At 51.5% G+C, this 24,781-nt stretch overlaps 2 protein-coding genes across 18 annotated transcripts in view; one reads left to right on the top strand and one right to left on the bottom strand.

Moving 5' to 3' along the window:
- Positions 1–8,182, top strand: part of TMEM63A (transmembrane protein 63A) — a 36,913-nt gene extending 28,731 nt beyond the window's left edge. For 2 of the 9 annotated variants that reach the window (XM_074037472.1, XM_065542625.2), the window contains 7 exons: positions 318–480; positions 1,357–1,462; positions 3,656–3,823; positions 4,720–4,835; positions 5,178–5,240; positions 6,528–6,701; positions 6,822–8,182. In XM_074037472.1, the coding sequence (XP_073893573.1) occupies positions 318–480; positions 1,357–1,462; positions 3,656–3,823; positions 4,720–4,835; positions 5,178–5,240; positions 6,528–6,695 (784 nt within the window). In that variant the 3' untranslated portion in view covers positions 6,696–6,701; positions 6,822–8,182. Of the gene's footprint in view, positions 1–317; positions 481–850; positions 1,179–1,356; positions 1,463–2,523; positions 2,892–3,655; positions 3,824–4,719; positions 4,842–5,177; positions 5,241–6,527; positions 6,702–6,821 lie in introns of all 9 variants that reach the window. The other 7 variants (XM_005540989.5, XM_065542620.2, XR_012433615.1 and 4 more) reach the window with 6 other exon arrangements.
- The window catches only part of EPHX1 (epoxide hydrolase 1), a 39,049-nt gene continuing 22,424 nt past the window's right edge, over positions 8,157–24,781 (bottom strand). For all 9 annotated transcript variants that reach the window (XM_074037539.1, XM_074037514.1, XM_074037536.1 and 6 more), the window contains 7 exons: positions 23,938–24,118; positions 14,804–15,031; positions 14,346–14,475; positions 13,666–13,874; positions 11,234–11,342; positions 9,083–9,208; positions 8,157–8,568 (listed from right to left, as the gene is read on the bottom strand). In XM_074037539.1, coding sequence (XP_073893640.1) covers positions 8,367–8,568; positions 9,083–9,208; positions 11,234–11,342; positions 13,666–13,874; positions 14,346–14,475; positions 14,804–15,031; positions 23,938–24,118 — 1,185 coding nt within the window. In that variant the 3' untranslated portion in view covers positions 8,157–8,366. The remainder of the gene's footprint in view (positions 8,569–9,082; positions 9,209–11,233; positions 11,343–13,665; positions 13,875–14,345; positions 14,476–14,803; positions 15,032–23,937; positions 24,119–24,781) is intronic.

Raw genomic sequence — 24,781 nt, 5'->3', positions numbered from 1 at the left:
TTGTATAACATAGGAACCCTCCCTGCTTTATTTTCCTCTAGGACTCACCACCCCCGGCATATGGAATATTTGTTTGTTTGCTTCTTTGTGCCCCCAGCTAGAATGTGAATTTCAAGAGAGTCGGGGCAGGGGCTTTGTTCTGTTCTCAATGTCTGGAAAGGTACTTGGCACACAGATGTGTTCTCCAAATATGTGCTGAATGAACGGAAGACTATACAGCCCTCCCAGGGGCTTTCTGCTCCTGCCCAGCCTAGGAGCCCCTCCTCTCCCTCCAAGAGTGGCTCTCAGCTCACAGACCTGGGCCCCGGTTTCCCCAGGTGTGTCTTCCTGCCTGACCAGGGCGCCTTCTTTGTGAACTACGTCATCGCCTCGGCCTTCATCGGCAATGGCATGGAGCTGCTGCGGCTGCCAGGCCTCATCCTCTACACCTTCCGCATGATCATGGCCAAGACGGCTGCCGACCGCAGGAATGTCAAGCAGGTGCCATCCCCTGGGCCCAGGGCTGTGCCTCCGACTCCCTCCCATGTCCCCCCTTCACTGACCCGAGGGCCTCTCACCCCCACTACCCCCGCTAATGGGTAGCATTTACCCGACTACCCACTAATGCAGGCACTGGGCTAAGTGCTTCTCAAACCCGGGCCCAGGCAGGCGTGGTCTCCTCCAGCCTCCTCTCTAGCTCACAGGCTGGAGGAGAGAGTTTGGGACTCTGGCATTTGAAACAGTTTGATCACACACATACATACATACAACTCAAACCAACAGACTCTTTTTCCATGGGTGCCCATTTGCATAAATTCTTAGCCAAACCCCATATGTCAAAGGCATTTTTGGCTTATGGCATTTATTCCAGGATTCCCTGAACCGGAGGGTGTGGGATTCTCTTTTCTTCTCCTCTGCCATGGTGGACACTGCGCGAGGAAAGTGGGAGAAGTGCTGCATTCCTTCATTTCATTCTTAGCCCCTTATGAGCCGGGCACTGCTAGTATCCCGATTTCACAAAGGCACGAACTAAGCTGGCCCAGGATCCCCTGCTAGAAGGGCTGGAGTCACGAGGAGTCACTCTACACCTCTTCCCCGACCACCTCTTCTCTCCAGGGGCTCACACGCCTGTTGGGTGGACAGGATTGGAACGAAGGGAGCACTAGCAAACACGCATCACCGTGCCTCAGGAGGGCTGGGTGCGCTCAGTGAAGCAGGGCAGGCTGGGAGGGATGGGAAGGACCTTGGGAGGCGGGGAGCCACGCATCTCCTATTTCCAAAGTCCTCTACCCCGCTCTCCCCTCACCACTTGGAGAGCACAAAAGGGTGTTTGAGGTGGAACAAGTCCATGAGCTCCTCACCACCTCCTTCTCCCAGAACCAGGCCTTCCAGTACGAGTTTGGAGCCATGTATGCATGGATGCTGTGTGTCTTCACTGTCATCATGGCCTACAGCATCACCTGTCCCATCGTTGCGCCATTTGGTGAGTGGCCCTGGAGCCTCTCCCAGGGTACGTGGACGGCTGATTGCACCAAGCCTCTCGGGGACAGCTAACAATTGTGCCCAGGTTGGAGTTCCCAAAACCACAGCCACAAGAGCCACAAGCTGTCAAAGACCCACGTGACACCAAATTTCACTCATTTCTTTCTTTTTTTGTTTTGAGACAGGGTCTCATGCTGATGCCCAGGCTGGAGTGGCATGATCTTGGCTCACTGCAACCCCCACCTCCTGGGCTCAAGCCATCCTCCCACCTCAGCCTCCGGAGTAGCTGGGATTACAGGTGCCCACCACCATGCCTGCCTAATTTTTTGTATTTTTAGCAGACACGGGGTTTCACCATGTTGGCCAGGCTGATCTTGAACTCCTGACCTCAGGTGATCCACCCACCTCAGCCTCCCAAAGTGCCGGGATTACAGATATGAGCCACTGTGCCTGGCCTCATTCATTTTTAAATGAATTCCTCCCACTGGCCCTCAGCTAGGACCTCTCTCAGTACTTCTGGTCTGAGGTTCTCTGCCCAGTGACCACGTCGTTCATGGTTGATTTCTTTAGCAGCAAGTAAAACAGTCACAATCAAAGCTCTTGTGCTGCTTTCACTCCGGCAGATGCCTGCCTCCAGAATCGTCTTGGAAAGAGGCTGTTTCACACTTGGATGTCTGGCCTCAATTCCTCCCCAGCCCTTCCCATGCAGAGCCCCGTATGGCATGCTCCCACACCCTATCCTACAAGGCAGGTCTTGTTTCTATTCCCCCTTCACAGATACAGAACTTCATATGTTGTTAGTAAGCAGGAGAACCAGGATTTGAACTCAGGACTGTTTAAAGACCAAGGTCCTGGCCACTGAAATAAAAAAAAAAAAAATCCTCTTGAGCTGGCAGATGAATGAAAGGCTCTAGAAGGAAACAGAAGACCCAAGAGACTGCTGGCAGCGATAGCTGAGGTTTAGGGGGAGAAGTTGTTTAGTTTTCACTGTATACTCTCTTGTGTAGTTTTAAAAATTTACAGTATTTACACTTTCAAAACAAAATTTATTTTTTAAAAAAGAACCTGGGACCAGGCACGATGGCTCACTCCTGTAATCCCGGCACTTTGGGAGGCCTAAGCAGTGGATCATCTGAGGTCAAGAGTCCGAGAACAACCTGGCCAACATGGTGAAACCCTGTCTCTACTAAAAATACAAAAATTAACTGGGCATGGTGGCAGGCGCCTATAATCCCAGCTACTCGGGAGGCTGAGGCAGGAGAATCACTTGAACCTAGGAGGCAGAGGTTGCAGTGAGCCAAGATTGCACCACTGCACTCCAGCCTGAGCAACAAGAGCGAGACTCCGTCTCAAAAAGAACCTGGCATAATAGAAAAGGCAGCACCCACTTACTGTTGGTCCCCCATGTGCGATCCTGTGCCAACCCTGGGGTAAGATCCTTGGGCCTCATTCTCTGTTGACTGATGAGGGCGGGGATCAGCTGGGTGGGAGAAGGCCAGGGGTGTGGGAGCATTGACATACGGGGGCTCAGCATGGGAAGGGCTGGGGAGGAATTGAGGCCAGACATCCAAGTGTGAAACAGCCTCTTTCCAAGATGATTCTGGAATGTTAGTGTTCTGTGGGGACAGGATCACAGACACTGTGACTCCCTTGGTGTGGGGTCCGTCCCACAGACCCTGATCCAGCAACAAATGAAAGACATACACTGACAGATATTTTGCCTGTCAGTGCGGCTAAGGGGCTCTGCTGCCTGAGTCTGCACCTGTGGATGATCAAAGGTTGGTCTCAGGACCACATGAGTAAACAAGCTATTTGGGTAAACTCCCCCACATTCCTATGTATCCACGCCCTAAGCTTTTGAGAGAATTCAGCTGCCTTCAGCCAAACCCTTTACTGAAGTTATGCAAACCTCTCAGCCTTCCAAGGTTTGTGTCTATTTTCTATAACTTTATCTTAAATTTTCTCCCACCACCCTGACCGATCCCCTACACCTTGGGGTCACAGAGAAGTGAGGAAGCGGGTAGGAGAGAGAAAGAGAAACTAGCAGCCAGAGGTGCAGGATGCCTCCTATTGTGTTCAAGCAGTAGAGCAGCAGCCCCAGTCCTGGCTCCTTGCCAAAACAGCCGCCCCTGAGAGGAAGAGGGCAGAGGTGTGGCCCTGCAAGGTCTCCAGCTCACAGCCCCATCCCCTGCAGGCCTCATCTACATCCTGCTCAAGCACATGGTGGACCGGCACAACCTCTACTTCGTCTACCTCCCAGCCAAGCTGGAGAAGGGGATACACTTTGCTGCTGTGAACCAGGCCTTGGCAGCCCCCATCCTATGCCTCTTCTGGCTCTACTTCTTTTCCTTCCTGCGCCTGGGTGAGTGGCCCTTCCAACCTGGGGCCAGCCCTTGGCCTCCCATCCCTGCATCCCCGCCAGCCAGTCAGATCCCCCATTGCTTTCACAGCATCAGCTTGGCATCCAGTCAGAATGTGGTGCCCAGAGTGAGGGCTGGTTAGGTGTCCAATCAGAATGTGATACCCAGAATGAGAGTTGGTTACATGTCCAATCAGAATGTGTGCCCAGAGTGAGGACTGGTTAGGTGTCCAATCAAAACAGGATACCCAGAGTGAGGGCTGGTTGGGTGTGGTGGTGACAGCTGAGCTCCTAAGCTAGCCCGAGTGCAGGTGTAACCCTTGTGAAGGACTGGTCAATTGTCCCATATGTCCCTGGAGAGAAGACAGTGCCATTATCAGCTGTGCAGGGACTGAACCAGAGGAAATGGGGAAGCTGATCCAGATTGCCCTTTGAGGGTGGTGGTTGGACCCGGCTCCTTGTATCTCCTGGCATGGAAGAGGTGGGGACATGGAGGAGAGAAAACTGACACTCCTGGGGGCAAGTTATGTCTGCCCTGGTCAGACTGGGGGTGTGGGACAGTCCATCCTACCTAGCCCAGGGCACTGGAGACTGGAGGGAACGGACCCAGCAAGGAGGCTGGTGAATTGCCATTGACTTGGCATCCCAGTGCCTGAAATGCAACCAGGGATGATGCCAGCCATTCAGTGGGTCCCTCTGTGTGCTCCTGGCTGTGAAGACACCATCCTTGCTGCTGGAGTTGAGGGCTAGGGGTGGGGGTTAGGCCTTACCTTTGTTTTCTGCCTGAGGGATAAGTCACGGGCAGTTTCCACACCAGGTGTGGCCCCTTCCTCAGCAGGGTGAGGGTAGGTGGTGGCCCCTCCCTGCCCACCCCAAGGCTAGCCACCCTCTGTCCCCAGGTATGAAGGCCCCTGCCACTCTGTTCACCTTCCTGGTGCTGCTGCTCACCATCCTGGTCTGCCTGGCTCACACCTGCTTTGGATGCTTCAAGCACCTCAGCCCTCTGAACTACAAAGTAAAGGTCCCCGACCCCACTGCCCCGTCAAGCCCTGGGAGGAACAGATGGTGGGACGGGCTCGCTCTCAACGCCTCCCACCCTTGTCCGTATCAACACAGCAGCAGCCTTCTCCAGACTCTGCTTCTCCATGGGAAAGGCGTGGGTGGTTGGGTGCCACGTGTAGCTTCCCTTGCTCCCCTCATCACTGCACTCCCCCACCCCATCCTCTCTCAGGCTGCCAGGGAGCTTGGTGCCAGCTGGTACTATTATTCCGGGTGTTAATAGTCTCTGTGTTTGGAGGGTGTTCGTTCACAGAGATCAGTTTTGTTTATCATTGCAAGTTTTTGCTGTTATCTGCAGACAGAAGAGCCTGCAAGTGACAAAGGAAGTGAGGCAGAGGCCCACATGCCTCCACCGTTCACAGTAAGCTGTCTGTGCCCCTCAGCCTCCGAGCTTGTCGCCCTTTTTTGCTTTGGTTGTAACAGTCCCAACCAGATGGGCCCCAGCAAATGTGCTTTGATGATCTCTTGCTAAGATCACATGGCAGTCAGGTTTGGGAATTAATGGCAGAGAAGGAATCCCGGTCCCCCTGGGTGTTTTAACCTGCATATTTGAAACTGTTGAGGAGATAATGAGTCTTGTCTCGGTTCATGGCCATCCCCCTTGGTTTCAGTTCCCTGCTCTGACACCTGGGAGGTGTCCTTCTCTGCATATTTAATAGCTGGTGAGTTTGGGGCTTTAGTGAAGGCACATGGTAAGGTGCTACGGTTTGACAAAGTTTGTCATCAGCAGTGCACCTGCCTCTGCGAGGTCCTCCACTAGGTTCCAAGAGGGTGTCAGACAGACTTCCCTTTGAATTCAAGAAATGAACATTGCACCTGCTTCAGAGGAAGACGCCACGGTCTTCCTCTGAAGGCTCCTTGTCTTCCTGGTTCTCCCTGCCTCCAGGGTCCTGCTCCTAGGGTGGGGCTGGTAAGGGAAAACAGAGCCCCAGGGTTCCAGAGCTGTGGCCACTGGCCTTCCTGACAGCCAGGCCAGGACAGAGCCGACCTCATCTGCAGAGTTCTTTCTGGTGACTGCCTCCCAGGTGTCAGGCTCTCTTATCGGTGTCTGTCCTTGGACAAGTTCCAAAAGAGGGAGGGCCTCAGAAGGACTCATTACCCAGAGACACACCTGTGGCTTTGCTGGCCAGGCAGGGAACACGCAGGACAGGTGGATGATGTCAAGCCCTCACTCACAGTCAGGGTCTCGGGAGGAGTGGGGCAGGGCTCTGCGCCCGGGGTCAGTGGCTGGAGCCTGGGATTGGGAGGAAATGAGACTCACACAGATATGTTGAGCATCCCAGGGGTCCCAGGGCAGCATTCTAAGCCCCCCTACATAGGTAGACTTGTTTCTTCTACAAAGTGAGAAATCCTCCTAGGATCCAGGGCTAGGAAGTTTAGTTTCCTCAGAGAAACTGCTCTCCTGTACTTCCTTCTGTCATCATGAGAACTGTATAACTGGGCTTTCTCTTTTGCCCTGACTGCTACGAAGTTCCACAGGTGGCATATTTTAGGTCCTAATATCCTAAATTGATGTTGCTATTTCTTCATATGTCCTTTATGGCCACTGTCTGTGTCCTTCTGTTGGGAGGAGAAGGGCAGGAGGGTAGGGATGCAGTGTGGAATCTCATGCCTGCCCCAAGCCAAGCACGAATCCATTTGCTGACAGCCCTATGTGCCTCGGATTCTGAACGGCTTGGCCTCGGAGAGGACAGCACTGTCTCCGCAGCAGCAGCAGACCTATGGTGCCATCCACAACATCAGCGGGACCATCCCTGGACAGTGCTTGGCACAGAGCTCCATGGGCAGTGTGGCTGCTGCCCCACAGGAGGCCTGAGGCCGGGTGAGCTACTGGCTGGGTCAGGCTCAGGGGAGCCTGTGGGGTGAGAAAGGTGAAGCAGGGTGAGAAGACAGGCGAAGCAGCCTGACTCCCAAGTTCATGACTTCTTCCCATCTGTTTTAGGTCTCACTGCTCTGAAATGACACAACCAGAATGGCCTGGGGCTCAGGCCCTTGGCTGAGCGGGAATGTGTTGGGACTGCCCAGCTGAGCCATCAGATGCCCATCTTTTCTGGTCCCAGCAGTGGTGAGGGGAGCACATGCAGGCCTCGCCCCTACCTTGCTCACCCAGTTCCCCCTCTGGCACAAGCTTGCGGCTCTGCAGCTGGGGTGACATCCCCAGTGGTTTGTCGCCAAGACCATGTGGTGGACTTTTCGCCCCCCAAACTGATGAGTCTGGGAGAATATATGGAGAGAGAGATGTAACAAGGGGAAGGCCTCCTCCCTTCTGATCACACACACAACCGATAACCAAAGAGATGCTGCAGTCCAGGTCTGAGATGGGCTGGCGTCCAGCTCCCTGCTCCATGGCCAGTCCCTCCCCAACCCGGCAGCCCCTCCAGGCTACACCCAGGAGTGAGCTATGGGGAGCAGGCTGGGAGGCGGCCAGTGCTCCAGCCAGCTGTGCACACACCTCTGTATCCCACTACAGTTCTGTGTTTTTGTATCATGTTGTCAGGGACACCCCATAACAGGCAGGGACAAGGACCACTCATAATGTGCCCGCTGGCCCACAGTTAAGATCCAGCCTCTCCCACCTCTTCAGGGCTGAGTGCATGAGTCTGCACCTCCAGGCAGGCTCTGTGCAGTACTCACCCTCTGTCTGCTCCCTCCAAGGTGTGGGGGTGGGCAGTGCTCAGGGCCTCCTCGGAACCAAAGGACAGCGTGGTTGGCACAGAGGGGGTGCCTGGGCTGGGTGCAGGGCCATCCCATTGCCCTAGAGCTGTGGCTCTGGCAGGAAGGAGGGGCTGTCCCTCTTCTCCCTCCTGGAGATTCCAGGGGATGGGATGCAACTTAAGACTTCTGCCTGAGAAGCCTCCGCCCTGCTACCTCCAGGGGGCACCAAGGCACAAGCCTGTGCCGTGGGGGTGGGAGGGGGTGCGGAAGAGCAGGTCCAGGCTCCTTCCAGCCCAGTTGGGCCAGGGCCTTGGCACCTCTGCAGGCCCTGCCTGTGCCTGTCTGCTGACCTGGTGGGCCTGGGCTTTCTGACTCAGGGACCCTGTTGACGCTGACTTGCGCCTGCAGTGGCGGCCAATGCCGCCTCTCCTCCAAGCTGCCCCTGTGCTGGGAGGGGTGGGGGCGGTGCCATTGGTCTGGTGCAGCACAGCCCTGGCCAGTGGCCTCATCCCCAACGGGCCTCCTGTGCCTCTGCCAGCAAGGAGGGGCCTGCCAGCTCTGCTTGGACAGGGGGCCCCATGTGGGGTCAGAGCATGCTTATGTCACTGGGTTCCAGCCGCTGTTAGAAGTAAAGTCATTTATCATCAAGGCCATATTGCTTATCGCACAGAGTTGGGGATTGGGGAGTGAGCTTGGAGGGGTGAGGGGGTAAGTGTGGGCTCCCAGCATGGGCAGGGGACGGAGGCAAACTCATTCCTCAGAAAAGGGGTATCTTCCCAAAGAAAAGCCTGGAGGGCACTTGTGGAGGGAGGCAGGGGGCGGTGTGGGGTGGTCACTGCTGCTCCAGCACTGACAGGAACTTGCGGATGTCCCGGGCGAGCAGCTCTGGTTCCTCAAAGGCTGCAAAGTGGCCCCCACGAGCCATGTAGGAATAGGAGATGAGCTTCGGGTACTTGAACCTCACCCACTTTTCAGGCGTGTGCATTAGCTCAGAAGGGAAGGCAGAGAAGCCAGTGGGCACGTAGACCTTCATCCTGAAAGCGAAAGAGCCGATGGGGTGCGGGAGGCTGTGGCCCTGCGCCTCTCCATCCTGCACAGCAGGGGGTTCAAGAGCCTGGGGGATGAGATCAGCTGGCCCCCCCACAAGGAGCCATAAAGACAAGGACAAATCCAGGTCTCAACCGCTCCCCTCACTATCCTCTTTTTGTGGGAGGGCCACCCAGGCAGAGGCATGGGACAGCCTCTAAATCCCCACCTTTGAGGGTCTCCATGTGAGACTTGGAAATCCCAGAACCATCAGTGCCACTCAGACCAGCATCCTGACTCGGGAGCAGTACTGAGGGCTGCCCGGGAGCCAGGCACGTGGTCCCTCCATGAGGGCTTTCTCCAAACCCCTTGACCTTTAGTGTTCCCATCCAAGGGCCCTGGGGCACCCCTGCAGGCAAGGCTATACTTATCCCACCACCGAGGGCCCTTACTGGAGCTCCAGACTGGCCATCCCCCTGCCTCCAGCCTCAGAGGCCCCTGTTCTCAGTCAGCCAGGCTCACCGCTCATGCTTCTGGGTCATCCAGCCCTGTCCCAGGTTCTCCTTGTAGAAGCGCTGGGAGGAGACGATGGTTGCTGTTGTCCAGTAGAGCATGACGTTGGTCAGCAGGTCATCCAGGGAGAACTTCCTGGGAACACAGAACACAAAGCCCCACTCTTAGTGCCAGATGCAGTTGTGTGACAAAGGGCAGCTGGAAAGTCCTACAAATGCCAGGCCCTGACCATGCGGCTTCCCTCCTCAGACCTCATGCAAGGTGTGTGGTATCCTCATGTCACAGGCAGGCTTTGCCCAGGGCACCAGACTGGAGTGCATGGATTTAATCAAAGTGTCTCTTATCACCCCAAGGTCCTCCCCCACACCTATCTTGACTCTACACATCCATCCCCTCTCTCCTGCCACTGACATCTCCTCCCTCCCCTCCACCCCTGCACCATGAAACTGCTCAGGACATCAGCTACTATGGTGACCACGTACCAGGCAGCATGTTCTAAGCTCCTTACCTTCATTTAATTCATGTTTTCCTCTCAATAGCCTACAGGACATAGGTACTATTATCTCCATTTTACTTACTAAGTGGAGAATTCAAACCTGGGCAACTTGGGTCTAGGATGCACACTCCACAGCCCCCACCCCACCTTCCACTGTCCCCAGAGCAGGCGCTCCCAACCCCACCTTCCTGTCTCAAACCCTGGATCTCTAGCAACAGCAGCACGGAGCAGGGGCAGAGATAAAGGGAACAGCCTTTTCCATGTGATTTTGGTGGCAAAATGAAAACATCAATGAAAACTAGTTCCAGTACACACGCCAACTCTGTGAGCTGGATTTCTGCAAGTCGGCCAAGTGCTTCCATCTCCCTTTCGGCTCTGCCTGCAGCTTGAAAACTACCACCACCACCATTTCCACTCTTGTGTGTTCCGGTTCTTTCTGGAACACAGATCTGATCCTGTCTGCCTCCTGCTCAGGGCTTTGGTGCTCCCTGTAACCTGGGGCCAGAGCTGCAGGAGTGGCCTAGTGGGACAGTCTGGTGGGGCCTCGCGTCTGGTTCCAGGTATCCGTGTACAAGGAACAGGCTAGACCCCTTGCCAATGTGGTCCTGCAGGAGCTCCATCGACCCCTGGGTCCTGCTGAATGTAGGGCAGGGGAAGCAGATCCCAGAGGAAGGCCCTGCTGAGGCTCTTGGAGGAGGCGAGGACCTGCCTGCAAGAATGAGTTTGCTTGCAATCTGGCCCCAGTGTACCTGCTTCAGCCTCTGGACAAGCCACCCTTTCCAAGCACCCTTTCCTTGCATTTTTTATGGCTTTTCTCTTTGCCTAAATTTCTCTCCTCCATCCAGCAAACTCCTACTCATCCTCCAAGGCCCAAATCAGATACATTCTCCTGGTCATTTCCCCTCTCTGCTGCTTAGACAAAGAGAATCCTCCTTACACTGAACTCTCACAGTCCTTTGTGCATTCATTCAACATCTAGGTACTGGGCTCCCACTGTTCACCCGGCACTGTTCTAGGTGATGGGGCTAGAGCATGGCCAAGACAGAGTCCCTACCCCTAAGGCGGGATTCAGTCTCATTTTACTCTCTTTCTCATCCCCAGCACTATCTGGTCCTCTGTGTGTCACTGAAGGAATAAAGGGATGGGCCCTGGAAAGGGTGGGTCAGAGCTGACCTTGGTGAAGCCTGAGTCAGGCCACAGAGCTGGGAGTCAGGCATGTAGAGGATACAGCCTTGAAGGCTCTGAGAGATGTAACAGCCTCCTGTCTTTCTGCGACCACCCTCCTGGAACACGCAGTCATGTGACCCTGATGCCAGGTTCTCCAGGGAAGCAGGAGGAAGAGCCCAGATGCTCTCGGCAATAACGTGGTGCCTGCTGCCCTCTGGGCTCCCTAATCCCAGAGGGGCCTGTTCAGCAAAAGGAGCACAAGCAGGTGAGCCTGCATCCTAGTCCTGACCATGCACTGTGAGGCTGGGAGCAACTCACCAGGCCGCCTCACCCGAAAAATGCAGCTATGTTGGTCATGGGGTGAGGATTTGTAAGAAAGTCAACAGTAGAATTTGGTGAGCGCCCCATGCAGAGCAACCAGACAAGGGGATGAAGAGGGTGAGGAGGTTGGCTGCTGGGACCAGGGTCACAACTGCCGGGGCAAACCAGGGTCTCACCTTTCCAGGCCTCCATCCTCCAGGTATCGGAATTCCGTATTGGTCCAGGTGGAAAACTTCTCTAGAATATAGGCAGCCAGACCCACAGGAGAGTCATTCAGAGCAGAGCCTGGCGTGGAGGGGAGCAAGGGAGAGACTCAGGCCTGGGGACCAGGGAGCTGGAGCTTCATGTGTGACATGTGGCACTGGCCACAGAGGGCAGGGCTGTGGGCAGGAAGCCACGTTCGAGCACAGGTCTGCCCTAACTCCTGGGTGCTCACACACTTCGCTTCCTTAACTCTCTGCCTCGGCATCCTCATCTGATAAACAGTGACGATACCTTCCCACTGTCTCCTGGGGCCTCGCACACTGCCTGCTTAGCTTCCTTCAAATGGAAGGGCCCATGCCTCTGCATTTGGTGGGGTCCCAGTGAGAAGTGCTGTTTTTAAAAAGGTGGGGTTTTTTAGTCTATGTGTTGTGATTCATGAAAAATGAGAAGCCACCTAAAAAAGTCTAAAATAAGGGATCAGTTACAAATAAATATTGATATACTCATAAGCCAAAATACTGTACAGTCATTAAAAATGGCTGGGACAGGCTGGGGGGCGTTGGCTCATGCCTGTAATCCCAGCACTTTGGGAGGCCAAGGAGGGTGGATCACTTGAGGTAAGGAGTTCAAGACTATCCTGGCTAACATGGTGAAATTCCGTCTCTACTAAAAATACAAAAACATTAGCCAGGCATGGTGGCGATGCCTGTGATCCCAGTTACTTGGGAGGCTGAGGCAGGAGAATTGCTTGAACCCAGGAGGCGGAGGTTGCAGTGAGCTGAGATCATGCCACTGCACTCCAGTCTGGGCGACAGAGCGAGACTCCATCTCAAAAAAAAAGAAAAAAAAAGTAGGCTGGGACAAGCTGGGTGTGGTGGCTCACACCTGTAATCCCAGCACTTAGGGAGGCCAAGGTGGGTGGATCACCTGAGGTCAGGAGTTCGAGACCAGCCTGGCCAACGTGGTAAAACCCCATCTCTACTAAAAATACAAAAAATTAGCCAGGCATGATGGTGGGTGCCTGTAATCCCAGCTACTTGGGAGGCTGAGGCAGGAGAATTGCTTGAACCTGGGAGGCAGAGGTTGCAGTGAGCCGAGATTGTGCCATTGCACTCTAGCCTGGGCAACAGAGCAAGACTTGGTCTTAAAAAAAAAAAAAAAAATGGCTGTGACAACAGCATAGATGAATCTCACAAACATAATATTGAGCAAAAGAAGCCAGACTCAAGGGTACATACTCTGTGATTCTATTCACAGAAGGAGTTAAACAGGCACAACCAAAACCATCTCAGTCAGAAGTCAGAGCATGGTGCCTGGGAGAGAACCCTGAGGGGCATCTGGAGTGTTGGGGCCGTGTTGGTGATATGGATATACTTGACTTGTAAAAATTAATCACCAAAATGTTCACAAGTTCTTTTGAAGGAGAGGGGATGTGGGGAGGGAGGAGAGGTTATACGAGATTGCCTTTAATGTTTTGTACTTTTTGCATTTTTAATCTTTTTGACAATGAACATGTATTTTATAATCAGAGAAAAATACTGATTTTATAAAGTGCCATTATGATTATGAGCTGCCTCATGTGTGTGGGCATGGGACTGCCACGAAAACTATAAAGAACCTAAAAATGGGCAAGATAATTCCTGGGTGTCTTCTGAACAAGATCTAGGGAGTTACCTAGCAGACCTTCCGGACTTACGTGATTCTATAGAATTCCCATCTTTCCTTGTCATTGAGCTGTTTTACAGTTCTGTGAATTGTAGAGAACTGAGGGTAATGCGAATGACTCGTTCATAGAGGCAAATGAATTTTGTCCCATGGCGATTTAATTGATATTACTCTGTGGATGTTGACAAGTTTTGTGTCTGTCAGCAAATTAATTTCAGTGTTATTTGTCTTTGAATTGTTTCTTTTTAAAATTTTACTGGTTCCTTTATAAATATATCTTTTTGAAAAAGTTTTGTCCTTTAACAGGACCCTGGTGGCAGATGTGGTTGCTGGGCCCTCCCTCACTCCCTGGGAACCTCTTCCCCAAGGCCCCAGGGCACCCTCTCCCCTCTCCCCTGCAGCCCAGAGCTGCCCACCCCCAGGATTCCTCCTACCCCAACCCCTCCATCCCTCTGCTTCTCAGTGTAGGATATAGACTCAGGGGTGGGAGATCAGGGGTGAAAGCCACTATGAATGCTGAGTCGGCTAAACAGAGTTGCTAAATTGGCCTGGGAATCTGCTGAGAGTCCATCCTCTTGATTTTATGGGAAAATGCAGTTTAAAGACCTAAAGGGCTGGGAGGTCCTTATAAGAGGCTTTCTCCTGTGGGCAGCATTGGGGTGGGGTGGTGAGGTTCCCCCGCGGGGTCTCGCCACCCCAGTGGAGCCAGCAGTGGGCGAGGCCCCCTGAGCATGCTCACCCACGGTGTCGGGCTTGGTGCACTGGATGTGCATGTAGCCGCTCTCCCTCATCAGGCTGTAGAAGACCTTCTCCTTGACAGGGTACAGCAGCTCCACATCTCTCTCAGTGTAGCCAAGAAACCTCCCGAAACGCCGTCCCAGGAGAAGGGTCAGGGTAGAGAAGTTGCTTAAAACCAAAGCCATGTTCAAGTGCAGGCCTTTCACGTGGCTGAGGGCAGAGAGAGGGGCCCAGGTGAGGCTGGGGTGGTGTCAAGGAGAGCGGGAGAGGAGAGATGGCGGAGGAGGAACAGGCCTCAGGGTTGAGGAGTGAGCACAGGGCCAGCCTCTTTCAGCACCAGCCCCACTGGGGAGGCCATGGGAGTTGGAGGAGGGAGGTTGGGGGAAAAATAGTTTCTGGGGAGTTCTGCTCAGGGCTGTCCCAGAGCTTGGTCCAGCAGAGGTCTAAAGCCTGACATTCCCCTCGTATCACAGGCCTTCTCTGCCTGGGAACCTGGCCCAGAGCCGCAACCCTGGGTTACAGACAGGAAAATCCAAGTCAACATGCCTCAGGCACTGCTGAGTGACAGTCACATTCCCTCCTCTCCCCTGGGGGGACCTTGGCCCCCCCTGCACAGAGGTCCATCTCTTAAGAGGACACACACACACAAACACACACACACCACCCCGACAGTGACCTCACCTGGGCACCAGCTGGGCCATATTGGTGCAGATCAGGGCCCCCCAGTCCCCTCCTTGAATGTAGAATTCCTGGAAGCCCAGCCGCAGCATCAGCTTGTAGAAGATCCTGGCGGTGGCCACCGAGTTGAACCCTGGCGGTGATGGGGAAAGGCATGGAGTCACAGGCAGATTGCTCCATGGGCCCTCTGGGGGTTCTGTGAAATTTCTCAGGCCCGCCTCCTCCCAGGTGGAGGTGAGAAAAGCTCACAGAGGCAAGAAGGAATCCTGGAGCCCAAACGTAGGGGTGGCATCTCCAGCCCTGGAGGGTAGTGTGTCTGGGGCCAGCCTCTCTGGTCCCTCTTTTCCCAGCTTACTAGGGCCAACTCCCTGCTCACCCTCCCGGAAGGAGAGCCTGGTGGGAACATCTGGCCCACCCTTGGCAAGGACGGGGCAGTTATGGAGGCTCTAGCAGCCCCATACCCTTCTTGGAGGATGCCTCTGAAAAGCCATAGCCAGGGATGGAAGGGCAGATGACTTCAAAAACGTGCTCATCGCTCAGGCCATGGTTCTTGGGGTCAGTCAGGAGTGGGATGATCTTATAAAACTCGTAGAAAGAGCCAGGCCAGCCATGCACCATCAGCAAGGGCTTCGGGGTACGGCCTGCGGGCAGCTGGGGGGGCTTCACATGGATGAAGTGGATGTCCAGCCCTGGGGGAGAGAGCACAGTCAGGGTGGAGGGAGAGAAGGCCCTGTGTAGTCAGGCTCTGGCACCCCCCAGAACCTGGATATTGAGTACTGCCAGCCTTAGTGCCCCCGCCCCCGCCACCCCTCATGGTATTGATGACAGTAATGGCTGACACTGGTTTCATATTCACACTGTGCTCCAGGTGCACAGACGTCCTCACTCAGCCTTTACAACCTCCCTGCAAGGGAGCTACGATTATTGCCTCCCGGTTTCCTTAGAGGTGCCCCCTGATGGCAGGGCCAGGTCTGTACAGGCACTGCTGGGTTTCCAGGGCTCAGGACAGCTCCTGGCTCACAGCAGGCCTCCATAAATACTTGGTCTATAATTTAAAATCTGGAGGGTAGGGAGAAAGTCCCACATATCCAGCAATATAGGATTAATCAAGTATAGTTTGACAGTATACTGGAGTCCAATTCAGTCATCTAAATGGACAGGGTAGATGTATATTTATTTAACATAGAAAACAGATCAGTAGATATTACTGGGAGGTAAAAGCAAATGATCAAGTCATATCCATTGTGTGACCCAGTTTTTGTAAAGTCATCTATGCATATACTGTGGTTATACCATATATTGGTGAGTTTTTAAAATTTGGGAATGTAAAAAGCAGTTCTCTCCGAGCAGTAGATTCCAGTGCTTTTAATTTCTCTTTGAGTTTTATGTACTTTCCATTTTTTCTACAATGAACAGGTATTAAATGAATAACTTTTTTCATACACGGTGACAAAATGTTACCTTTTTCTAATTACCAAATGATATTTTCTTTAAAGTGGAAGATTTTTGGGCCTGGTGTGATGGCTCACGCCTGTAATCCCAGCACTTTGGGAGGCTAAGATGGGCAGATCACCTAAGGTCAGGAGTTCGACACCAGCCTGGCCAACATGGTGAAACCCCGTCTCTACTAAAAATACAAAAAAATTACCCGAGCGTGGTGGCAGGCGCCTGCAATTCCAGCTACTCGGGAGGCTGAGGCAAGAGAATCACTTGAACCTGGGAAGCAGAGGTTGCACTGAGCCAAGATCACACCACGACACTCTAGCCTGGGCAACAGAGCAAGACTCCATCTCAAACAATTAAAATAAAGTGGAAGTTTTTTTTTTTTTTTTTTAAGTTCAATGCTGGAAACATCATCATAGCCAAGGGCAGGTGAATGGATTCCGGTCTCCTCTGGACTGACTTGGGGCCTCTGTATATCAAAAGAAGGCAGCCCCTTCCCAGGCCAGTGCCCTGGACAGCAACTGGGCCCTTAAGGCACTCACAGTGAGGGTGGCTGCCATGCCTGGAACCCTCTGCCACCAGGGCTGGTGCAGTCAGCGTGGTGTAGCTAATGTTCTGTTCTGTCGTTAATATATTATATAAATAATACATGTTTACTGTAGAAAACTCAGAAGACAAGCCAAAGGGGGAAGACTCACATGTAATCCCACTCTCAAGAGACAACATGGTGTTGTCTGTCTAAACTTTATTTTGGAACAGTTTTAGATTGCTGAAAAACTGCCAAGAGTCCAGAAAACTCCCATATACCTCAAACCCACCAGGTTTCCCCCATTATTAATATTTTATGTTAGCATGGAACATTTATTACAATTGACAAACCAGACTGAGATATTATTAACTATAAAGTCCATAGTCTGATTTCCTTAGTGTTTACACTTATTATATGGCGAGAACACTTAATATGGGTCCTACCCTTTGAACAGATTTGTAAATGGCCAACACTGACGGCGCTCTGCTGTACAGCACATCTCTAGGATGTCTTCGGCTGGCAGGACTCAAACTTCACACAGCGACTATCAGCAACACCGTTTCCCCTATTCCCCAACCCCTGACAACCACCCTTCTACTCTCTGCTTCTGTTGAGTTTGACTATTTCAGATTCCTCCTATAGGTGGAATCATGCGGTACTTGTCCTTCTATCCCTGGTTTATTTCACTTAGCATTATTTCCTCCGAGTTTATTCATGTTGTCACACATTGCAGGATTTCCTTTTTTTCTTCTTCTTCTTCTTTTAGAGATGAGGTCTCACTGTGTTGCCCAGGCTGAAGTGCAGTGGCACCATCATGGCTCACTGCAGCCTCAACCTCCCGGGCTCAAGCGATCCTCCCATCTCAGCCTCCCAAATAGCTGGGACTACAGGTAGGCAACACCATGTCTAGCTCCTTTTTGTTATTTTATTTTATTTTTTTGTAGAGATGGGGTCTCTCTATATTGCCCAGGCTGGTCTCAAACTCCTGGGCTCAAGCCATCCTCCCACCTTGGCCTCTCAAAGTGTTGGGATTACTGGTGTGAACCACCACACCCGGCCAGGATTTTCTCCTTTTTAAAACCTGGATAATACTGGTAGCTACACACAACAAAATTTTAGCCAGATTTCCTTAGTTTTTCCCCTAATGTCCATTTTCTGTTCCAGGATCCCAACCAGGACCTACACTCCACTGAGCTGTCATGTCTCTTTAGACCCTTCTTGGCTGTGACAGTTCAAACTTTTTAAAAAGACTTACAGAACATAACTTTTAACAAAAATAGAACCATACATACACTCTATTTTAGAACCTCTTTTTTCTTTTTTTTTTTACTTAACAATGTATCCTGGGTGTCCTTCTATGTTGCTAAATTTACTCCTATTCTAAAGTTTATTTTAGTAGGTGATCTTATCTCCTTTGGAACACACTGCATGATGTGAGATTCTTTTTAATTCAAATTCTACCACATTGTCATTTGAGTTTTAAATTAGAGAAAAAATACACATCCACTCTTGTGGACGCGCAGGCTCTCCCAGGACGCACGAGTAAAACATAGCTGCCTCTGGCCGGCACAGGGGCAAGAGGGAGCTGCTTCTCACTATATTTCCTTCTGTGCTTTTCCATTTTAAATTTTTTTTTTTTTTTTTTTTTTTTTTGAGGCAGAGTCTCACTCTGTCACCCAGGCTGGAGTGCAGTGGTATGATCTTGGCTCACTGCAACCTCTGCCTCCCAGGTTCACGCCATTCTCCTGCCTCAGCCTCTGGAGTAGCTGGGACTACAGGCACCCACCACCATGCCCAGCTAATTTTTTGTATTTTTAGTAGAAACGGGGTTTCACCATGTTAGCCAGGATGGTCTTGATCTCCTGACCTTGTGATCTGCCCGCCTCTGCCTCCCAAAGTGCTGGGATTACAGGCGTGAGCCACAGCGCCTGGCCTTTTTTTTTGTATTTTTTAGTAGAGACAGGGTTTCACCATGTTAACCAGGATCGTCTGGATCTCCTGACCTCGTGATCCGCCTGCCCCTTGGCCTCCCAAAGTTCTGGGATGACAGGTGTGAGCCACCATGCCTGGCCTAAATACTTGAATTTTAAAAATTAAGACTTTTTAAAAATAGAGACAGAGTCTCGCTAAGTTGCCCAGGCTGGCCTCAAATTCCTGGCTTCCTCCCGCCTCAGCCTCCCAAAGTGTTGGGATTACAGGCATGAGCCACCAAGCCTCGTCAAGACTTTTTTTTTTTTTTTTTGAGATGGAGTTTCGCTCTTCTTGCCCAGGCTGGGATGTGATGGCACGATCTCAGCTCAGTGCAACCTCTGTCTCCCTGGTTCAAGTGATTTTCCTGCCTCAGCATCCCGAGTAGCTGGGACTACAGACATGTGCCACCACGCCTGGCTAATTTTCATATTTTTAGTAGAGACAGGGTTTCACCATGTTGGCCAGGTTGGTCTTGAACTCCAGCCATCACATGATCTGCCCGTCTTGGCCTCCCAAAGTGCTGAGATTACAGGCGTGAGCCACCACACCCGGCAAGACATTTTTTAAAAGCCCATAGCTCATAGTTTGCCTCATGGGTCCGTTTCCCTCTGTGGGAGGAAATACTCTTTCTGACTTTCCCTATAGGTCTGTAGCACCCATAGGATGCTCCATGACAGGGCTGCTGGGCTAGCATCCTGGAGCTGAGGAGGGCTCAGGATGGCAGTGCTGGGCTTGGAGGGGAAGAGGCAAGGGGGTGGGGTATTGGGTGTCAGGGCCAAGGGTAAAGGAAAAAGGGGCAGGCAGGGAGTCTGGAGACCTGGTGCCTCAGGCAGTTCCCTTCTTCCTGGACGTGATGGGGTTGGGCTTATCCAGAGGTCTCTGACACCTTTGTCAGCTCTCAGACTCTGAGGACAGCATCTGGTCTCCTGCAGTGGGAGGCCCAGGATGTGGGACAGTTCTGGAAGCTCAGCATAGAATGAGCAGGGAAGTGGTAGGGGCAGGGAGGCTGAACAGTGAGGCCAGTGTGGATGAGGACAGAACACTGGGGTGGGGGTTGGAGGCTGGGCTATGAGCATCCAGGAGTGCAGGGGTAAGTGCAGTGACAGAGAGGACCCTGAAGAAGTCCGCTGTGAGAGAGAAGAGGGAGGAGGACTTGGACCAACCCTAGCCTGGGGGCCCAGGACAAGATTCAGGGAGATATTGAAGGTTTGCTGGGCCCACAGACCAGAGGCTGCCCACTCAGCACTGTGGGGGGATGGGCAGAGAACGCAGGAATCCAGGCCCAGAGGAGGGACTCCAAACCACAAGGACCAAGGCCAAGAACAGGCCTCCAGCCCTGGGCAGGGTGCCAGAACCATGCATGGGTAAGTCCACAATGAATTCAATGCTAGAAACTGGCTCTTTTGGAGCAGTTGTACCTGAGGGAGGTTTTGCACTGTAAACACTCAATGTCAGCTGGGTGTGGTGGCTCATGCCTGTAATCCCAATACTTTGGGAGGGCAAGGTGGGAGAACTGCTTGAGCCCAGGAGTTTGCGATCAGCCTGGACGACATGGTGAGACCTCGTCTCTATTAACAATGCAAAAAATAATAATAATAATAAAATAAAATAAATAGCCTAGCTGGGACACTTGGGAAGCTGAGGTGGGAGGATCATTTGAACTCAGGAGGTTGAGGCTGCAGTGAACTGTGATCACACCACTGCACTCCAGCCTGGGTGACAGAGTGAGACCCTGTCTCTAAAAAAACCCCAGTGTCATGAGGAACTCTGAAAGGGTCCAGTGGGGTAAGGCTGGCAGCCGCCAGGAGGGAAAGGGCCCTTTAATGCCTCCTGCCTCTGGGCCTTTGAACATGCTGTTCCCCTTTCTTGGACCACCTTCCCCACACACCTGGCAAAGTCCCACTCATTTCAGCTTAGATGCCATCTCCTCCAGGAAGCCTTCCCTCACATTCAAAGGAAGATTGTGGGGCTCATGAAACTCCCAGAACCTCCTCCCTCATAATGCTGCCACCATATGCTATAATTGCCCCGGAAGAACCTATGAGCTGTGAAGGAGGGACCCTGTCCTCCCTATGTGTCCCCAGCCCCAGCAGAATGCCTGGGTACAGCAGGCGCCCTGTTAATTTCTGCTGGATGGACATTGAAGAGCTGGGAAAACACAGGGATCCAAGTCAAACTCAAGGAAGCCAGGCAATTTTGTGCCAGGGATCCAAACAGGAACCTCTGGTAATTGCATACAGCAGTTTGGCTGGGATTAAGTGGCTTGAACCCTCTTGTTAGGCTAATAACAGAAGATATCAAAATCCTGTAAAGAATACAGCAACACTCGAGAGGAGTCCAAATTTGATCCAAAAAATCATTCCAGATTTTTTTTTTTTTTTTTTTTTTTTTTTTTTTTTTTTTTTTTTTTTTTTTTTAGTGTTCTTGGCTGAGCTCCAGGAAGGGCTCTAGTTCCAGGACACATATCACTGGGACTTAGCTTTTCTCTGACTCCGTCTCCCTCAGGCCTGGCCCGCTTGCATCAGGAGAACAAGGATGTTTGCTGCCAAGTCAAGGTTTCCATCCATCCTTCCTTTCTCCCTTTCTTTCTGAGATAGGGTCTTGCTCTGTCACCAGGCTGGAGTGCAGTGGCGCGATCTCAGCTCACTGCAACCTCCGCCTCCCTGGTTCAAGCAATTCTCTTGCCTCAGCCTCCCGAGTAGCTGGGACTACAGGCACATGCCACCACACCCAGCTAACTTTTGTATTTTTAGTAGAGACGGGGTTTCACCATGTTGGCCAGGATGGTCTCCATCTCTTGACCTTGTGATCCACCCGCCTCGGCCTCCCAAAGTGCTGGGATTACAGGCGTGAGCCGCTGCGCCTGGCTCTCTCTCTCTCTTTTTTTTTTAGATGGAGTCTCGATCTGTCACCCAGGCTGGAGTACAGTGGCGTGATCTTGGCTCACTGCAACCTTCGCCTCCTGGGTTCACGCCATTCTCCTGCCTCAGCCTCACGAGTAGCTGGGACTACAGGCGCCCACCACCATGCCTGGCTAATTTGTTTTTATTTTTAGTAGAGATGGGGTTTCACCATGTGAGTCAGGATGGTCTCGATCTCCTGACCTCGTGATCTGCCTGCCTTGGCCTCCCAAAGTGCTGGGATTACAGGCGTGCACCACCACGCCTGGCCGCTCTCTCTTTTTTTAAGAGATGGGGTCTTGATCTGTCACCTAGTGCAGTGATGTCCTCATAGCTCACTGCAGCCTTGAATTCCTGGGCTCAAGCGATCCTCCTGCCTCAGCCTCCTGAGTAGCTGGGACTACAGGTGCATGCCACCACACCCAGTTAACACTGTATAATTTCAATTTCCTTTTTTTAGGAACTTTAGATTATCTGACTGACCAACATGTCTTTCATATATTTTAAGTAATTCCCAGAATTTTAACAAATTAAAATTTTAGCCATTCCTTGAAAAGGCCAAATCATCTTAAACATTAAAAATAAGATGCCTAACATGTACAATTTCCTCAATATAAAAAATTAACAAGCTGGGCATAGTGGTGCTCGCCTATAGTACCAGCTTTCAGGAGGCCTGAGGCAAAAGGACTGCTTGAGCCCTGGAGTTTGAGGCTGTGGTGAGCCATGATCACACCTGTGAATAGCCACTGTACTCCAGCCTGAGCAACACAGCAAGACCTTGTCTCTTAAAAAGATTAATTGTGGCCAGGAGTGGTGGCTCACGCCTGTATTCCCAGCACTTTGGGAGGCCAAGGTGGGGAGATCACGAGGTCAGGAGATTGAGACCATCCTGGCTAACACGGCAAAACTCCATCTCTACTAAAAAAAAAAAAATACAAAAAATTAGCCAGGCGTGGTGGTGGGCGCCTGTAGTCCCAGCTACTTGGGAGGCTGAGGCAGGAGAATGGCGTGAACCCAGGAGGTGGAGCTTGCAGTGAGCTGAGATCACGCCACTGCACTCTAGCCTGGGCGACAGAGTGAGACTCTGTCTCAAAAAAAAAAAAAAAAAAAAAGATTCATTGTATGGCAACCCACAGAGTGGGAGAAAACATTTGCAAATATCATATAAGATATTTTATTCAGAATATATAGAGAACTCCTAAACCCTAACAAAAAGCCCAAAAATGGACAGAAGACATGTACAGACATTTCTTCAGAGAAATTACAAAGAATTCAATAAGTACCGCATAAAAAAATGCTCAACATCGGTAATCATTAGGAGAATGCAACTCAAAACCACAATGTGATACCATTTCATACCCATTAGGATGACCATTACCGAAAAAAAGAAAGGAAAAAAAACATATTGGCAAGGATTTGGAGAAATCGGGATTCTGAGGCATTGTTGGGCGGGAAAGTAAAATGGTGCAGCTGCTGCAGAACACAGTATGGCGGTTCCTCAGAATATTAAACACAGAATTACCTGATCCAGCAAGTCCACTTCTGGGTATAGATACAAAAGACCTGAGAGCAGAGTCTTTTTTTTTTTGAGATGGAGCCCAGGCTGGAGTGCAGTGGTGCCATCTGAGCTCACTGCAACCTCTCCTCCCAGGTTCAAGATTCTCGTGCCTCAGCCTCCCGAGTAGCTGGGATTACAGGCGTGAGCCATCACGCCCAGCTGATTTTTGTATTTTTAGTAGAGACAGGGTTTTACCATGTTGGCCAGGCTGGCCTTGAGCTCCTGACCTCAGGTGATCCACCTGCCTCGGCCTCCCAAAGTGCTAGGATTACAGGCATGAGCCACCGCACCCAGCCCGTATTTAATTCTAAATCTTTTTGGGGTTAAAAAAATGCTTTTTCACTAAGGAAACTGTTACTTCATCCCAATGATCCTGGGGTTACCTTCCCAAGAAAATTCTGAAAGATACCTTCCCTTCCTGGTGACATTGTGTGACAACCTGTGATACAGTTGGGACATGAGGCCTAGAGATGCAGACAGATAGGATAGTGTTTCATAGGATCTTGACTGACAGGCTGAGCATCTTTGAACAGTCATGGTATCATGGACTCCAAAACTTCAAGAATGGGTTGAGCTGACCAAGGCCCTGCCCAGGTCTAAATTTTTTTTTTTTTTTTTTTGAGACAGAGTCTTTCTCTGTTGCCCAGGCTGGGGTGCAGTGGCACAATCTCAGCTCACTGCAACCTCCGCCTCCTGGCTTCAAGCAATTCTCCTTCAGCCTCCAGAGTAGCTGGGATTACAGGTGCCTGCCACCACACCTGGCTAATTTTTGTATTTCTAGTAGAGACGGGGTTTCACCATCTTGGCCAGGCTGGTCTTGAACTCTTGACCTCGAGATACACCTGCCTTGTCCTCCCAAAGTGCTGGGATTACAGGTGTGAGCCACCCCACCTGGCCTGGGTCTAAATCTCATCTCCATCCTTCCTCTCAAAGACTGCCACATCATTGGACTGGATGGTGCATTTCTTTGGTTTTTAAATTGCATGTATGTGTTCCTGCCTAGCTCTAAAGATGGACAGATTTGCTGTGACTGCAATATTTTTGCATTTAGTAAGGTTACAACTTATAAGTACATCTCAGTGACCTAAAATTGGGTTCTGAATCTCTCCAACTTTATCTGACTCTAAGTTACATTGTGCAAGAAGGCGTTCTTATGACACACATCCCTCTCTGGCTGGCGTTTTGCAAACATACCTTCAATCTTAGTCTTGAAGTGAGGGTATCTATTGAGAATCTCCACCTGCTTCTTCCAGTTGAATTCATTCCGCCAGTAGGAGATGACTTTCTTCAGGTAGTTGGAGTTGAAGCCATAGTGGAAGCAGCTGTCCTCCAAAGGTGGGGTGAAACGGAACTTATCGATCCTCTGGTGTAAGTCCTGGAGCAAAATGCAGGACCCCAAGTTGAGAGGGATGGGTAGGGCAGGGCACAAGAGCAAAGTTTGTTTCCAGAAAACACAGCAAACCCTGCAGCCACAAGACACTGCACTCTGGTAGTGGCAAAGCAGTTTCCCACCTCACTGTCTGCTCCCAAAGTGGATGTGTTCTTCCCTTCTTCCTTCTTCACTGTAGACTTCGCATTTCTTTTTCTTTTTTTTTTTTTTTTTGACAGGGTCTCACTCTGTTGCCCAGGCTGGATCAGTGGCGTGATCTCGGCCCACTGCAACCCCCACCTCCCAGGTTCAAGCGAGTCATGCCTCAGCTCCCAGAGTAGCTGGGATTACAGGTGTGAGCCACCATGTCCAGCTAATTTTTGCATTTTTAGTAGAGATGGGGTTTTGCCATGTTGGCCAGGCTGGTCTTGAACTCCTGGCTTCAAGTGATCTGTCTGCCTTGGCCTCCGAAAACAGTGGGATTACAGGTGTAAGCCACTGCGCCCAGCCCATCTTTTACTCTTTAAGTGTATAAACAACACACATCTTTAATTTACCCAGGTTTCCCTATAGCGGGAGTCGGCAAACTTTTTCTGTAGAGGGCCAGATAGTAATATTCTAGGCTTTGCAGGCTGCAGTGACTCCACTCTGTCTTCCTAGTGTGAAGGC

This window comes from Macaca fascicularis, chromosome 1 (genome assembly GCF_037993035.2).
Source record: "Macaca fascicularis isolate 582-1 chromosome 1, T2T-MFA8v1.1".
NCBI lineage: Eukaryota > Metazoa > Chordata > Mammalia > Primates > Cercopithecidae > Macaca > Macaca fascicularis.
The sequence above is the reverse complement of the archived record's forward strand: the minus strand, read 5'-3'. Positions and strand labels throughout refer to the sequence as shown.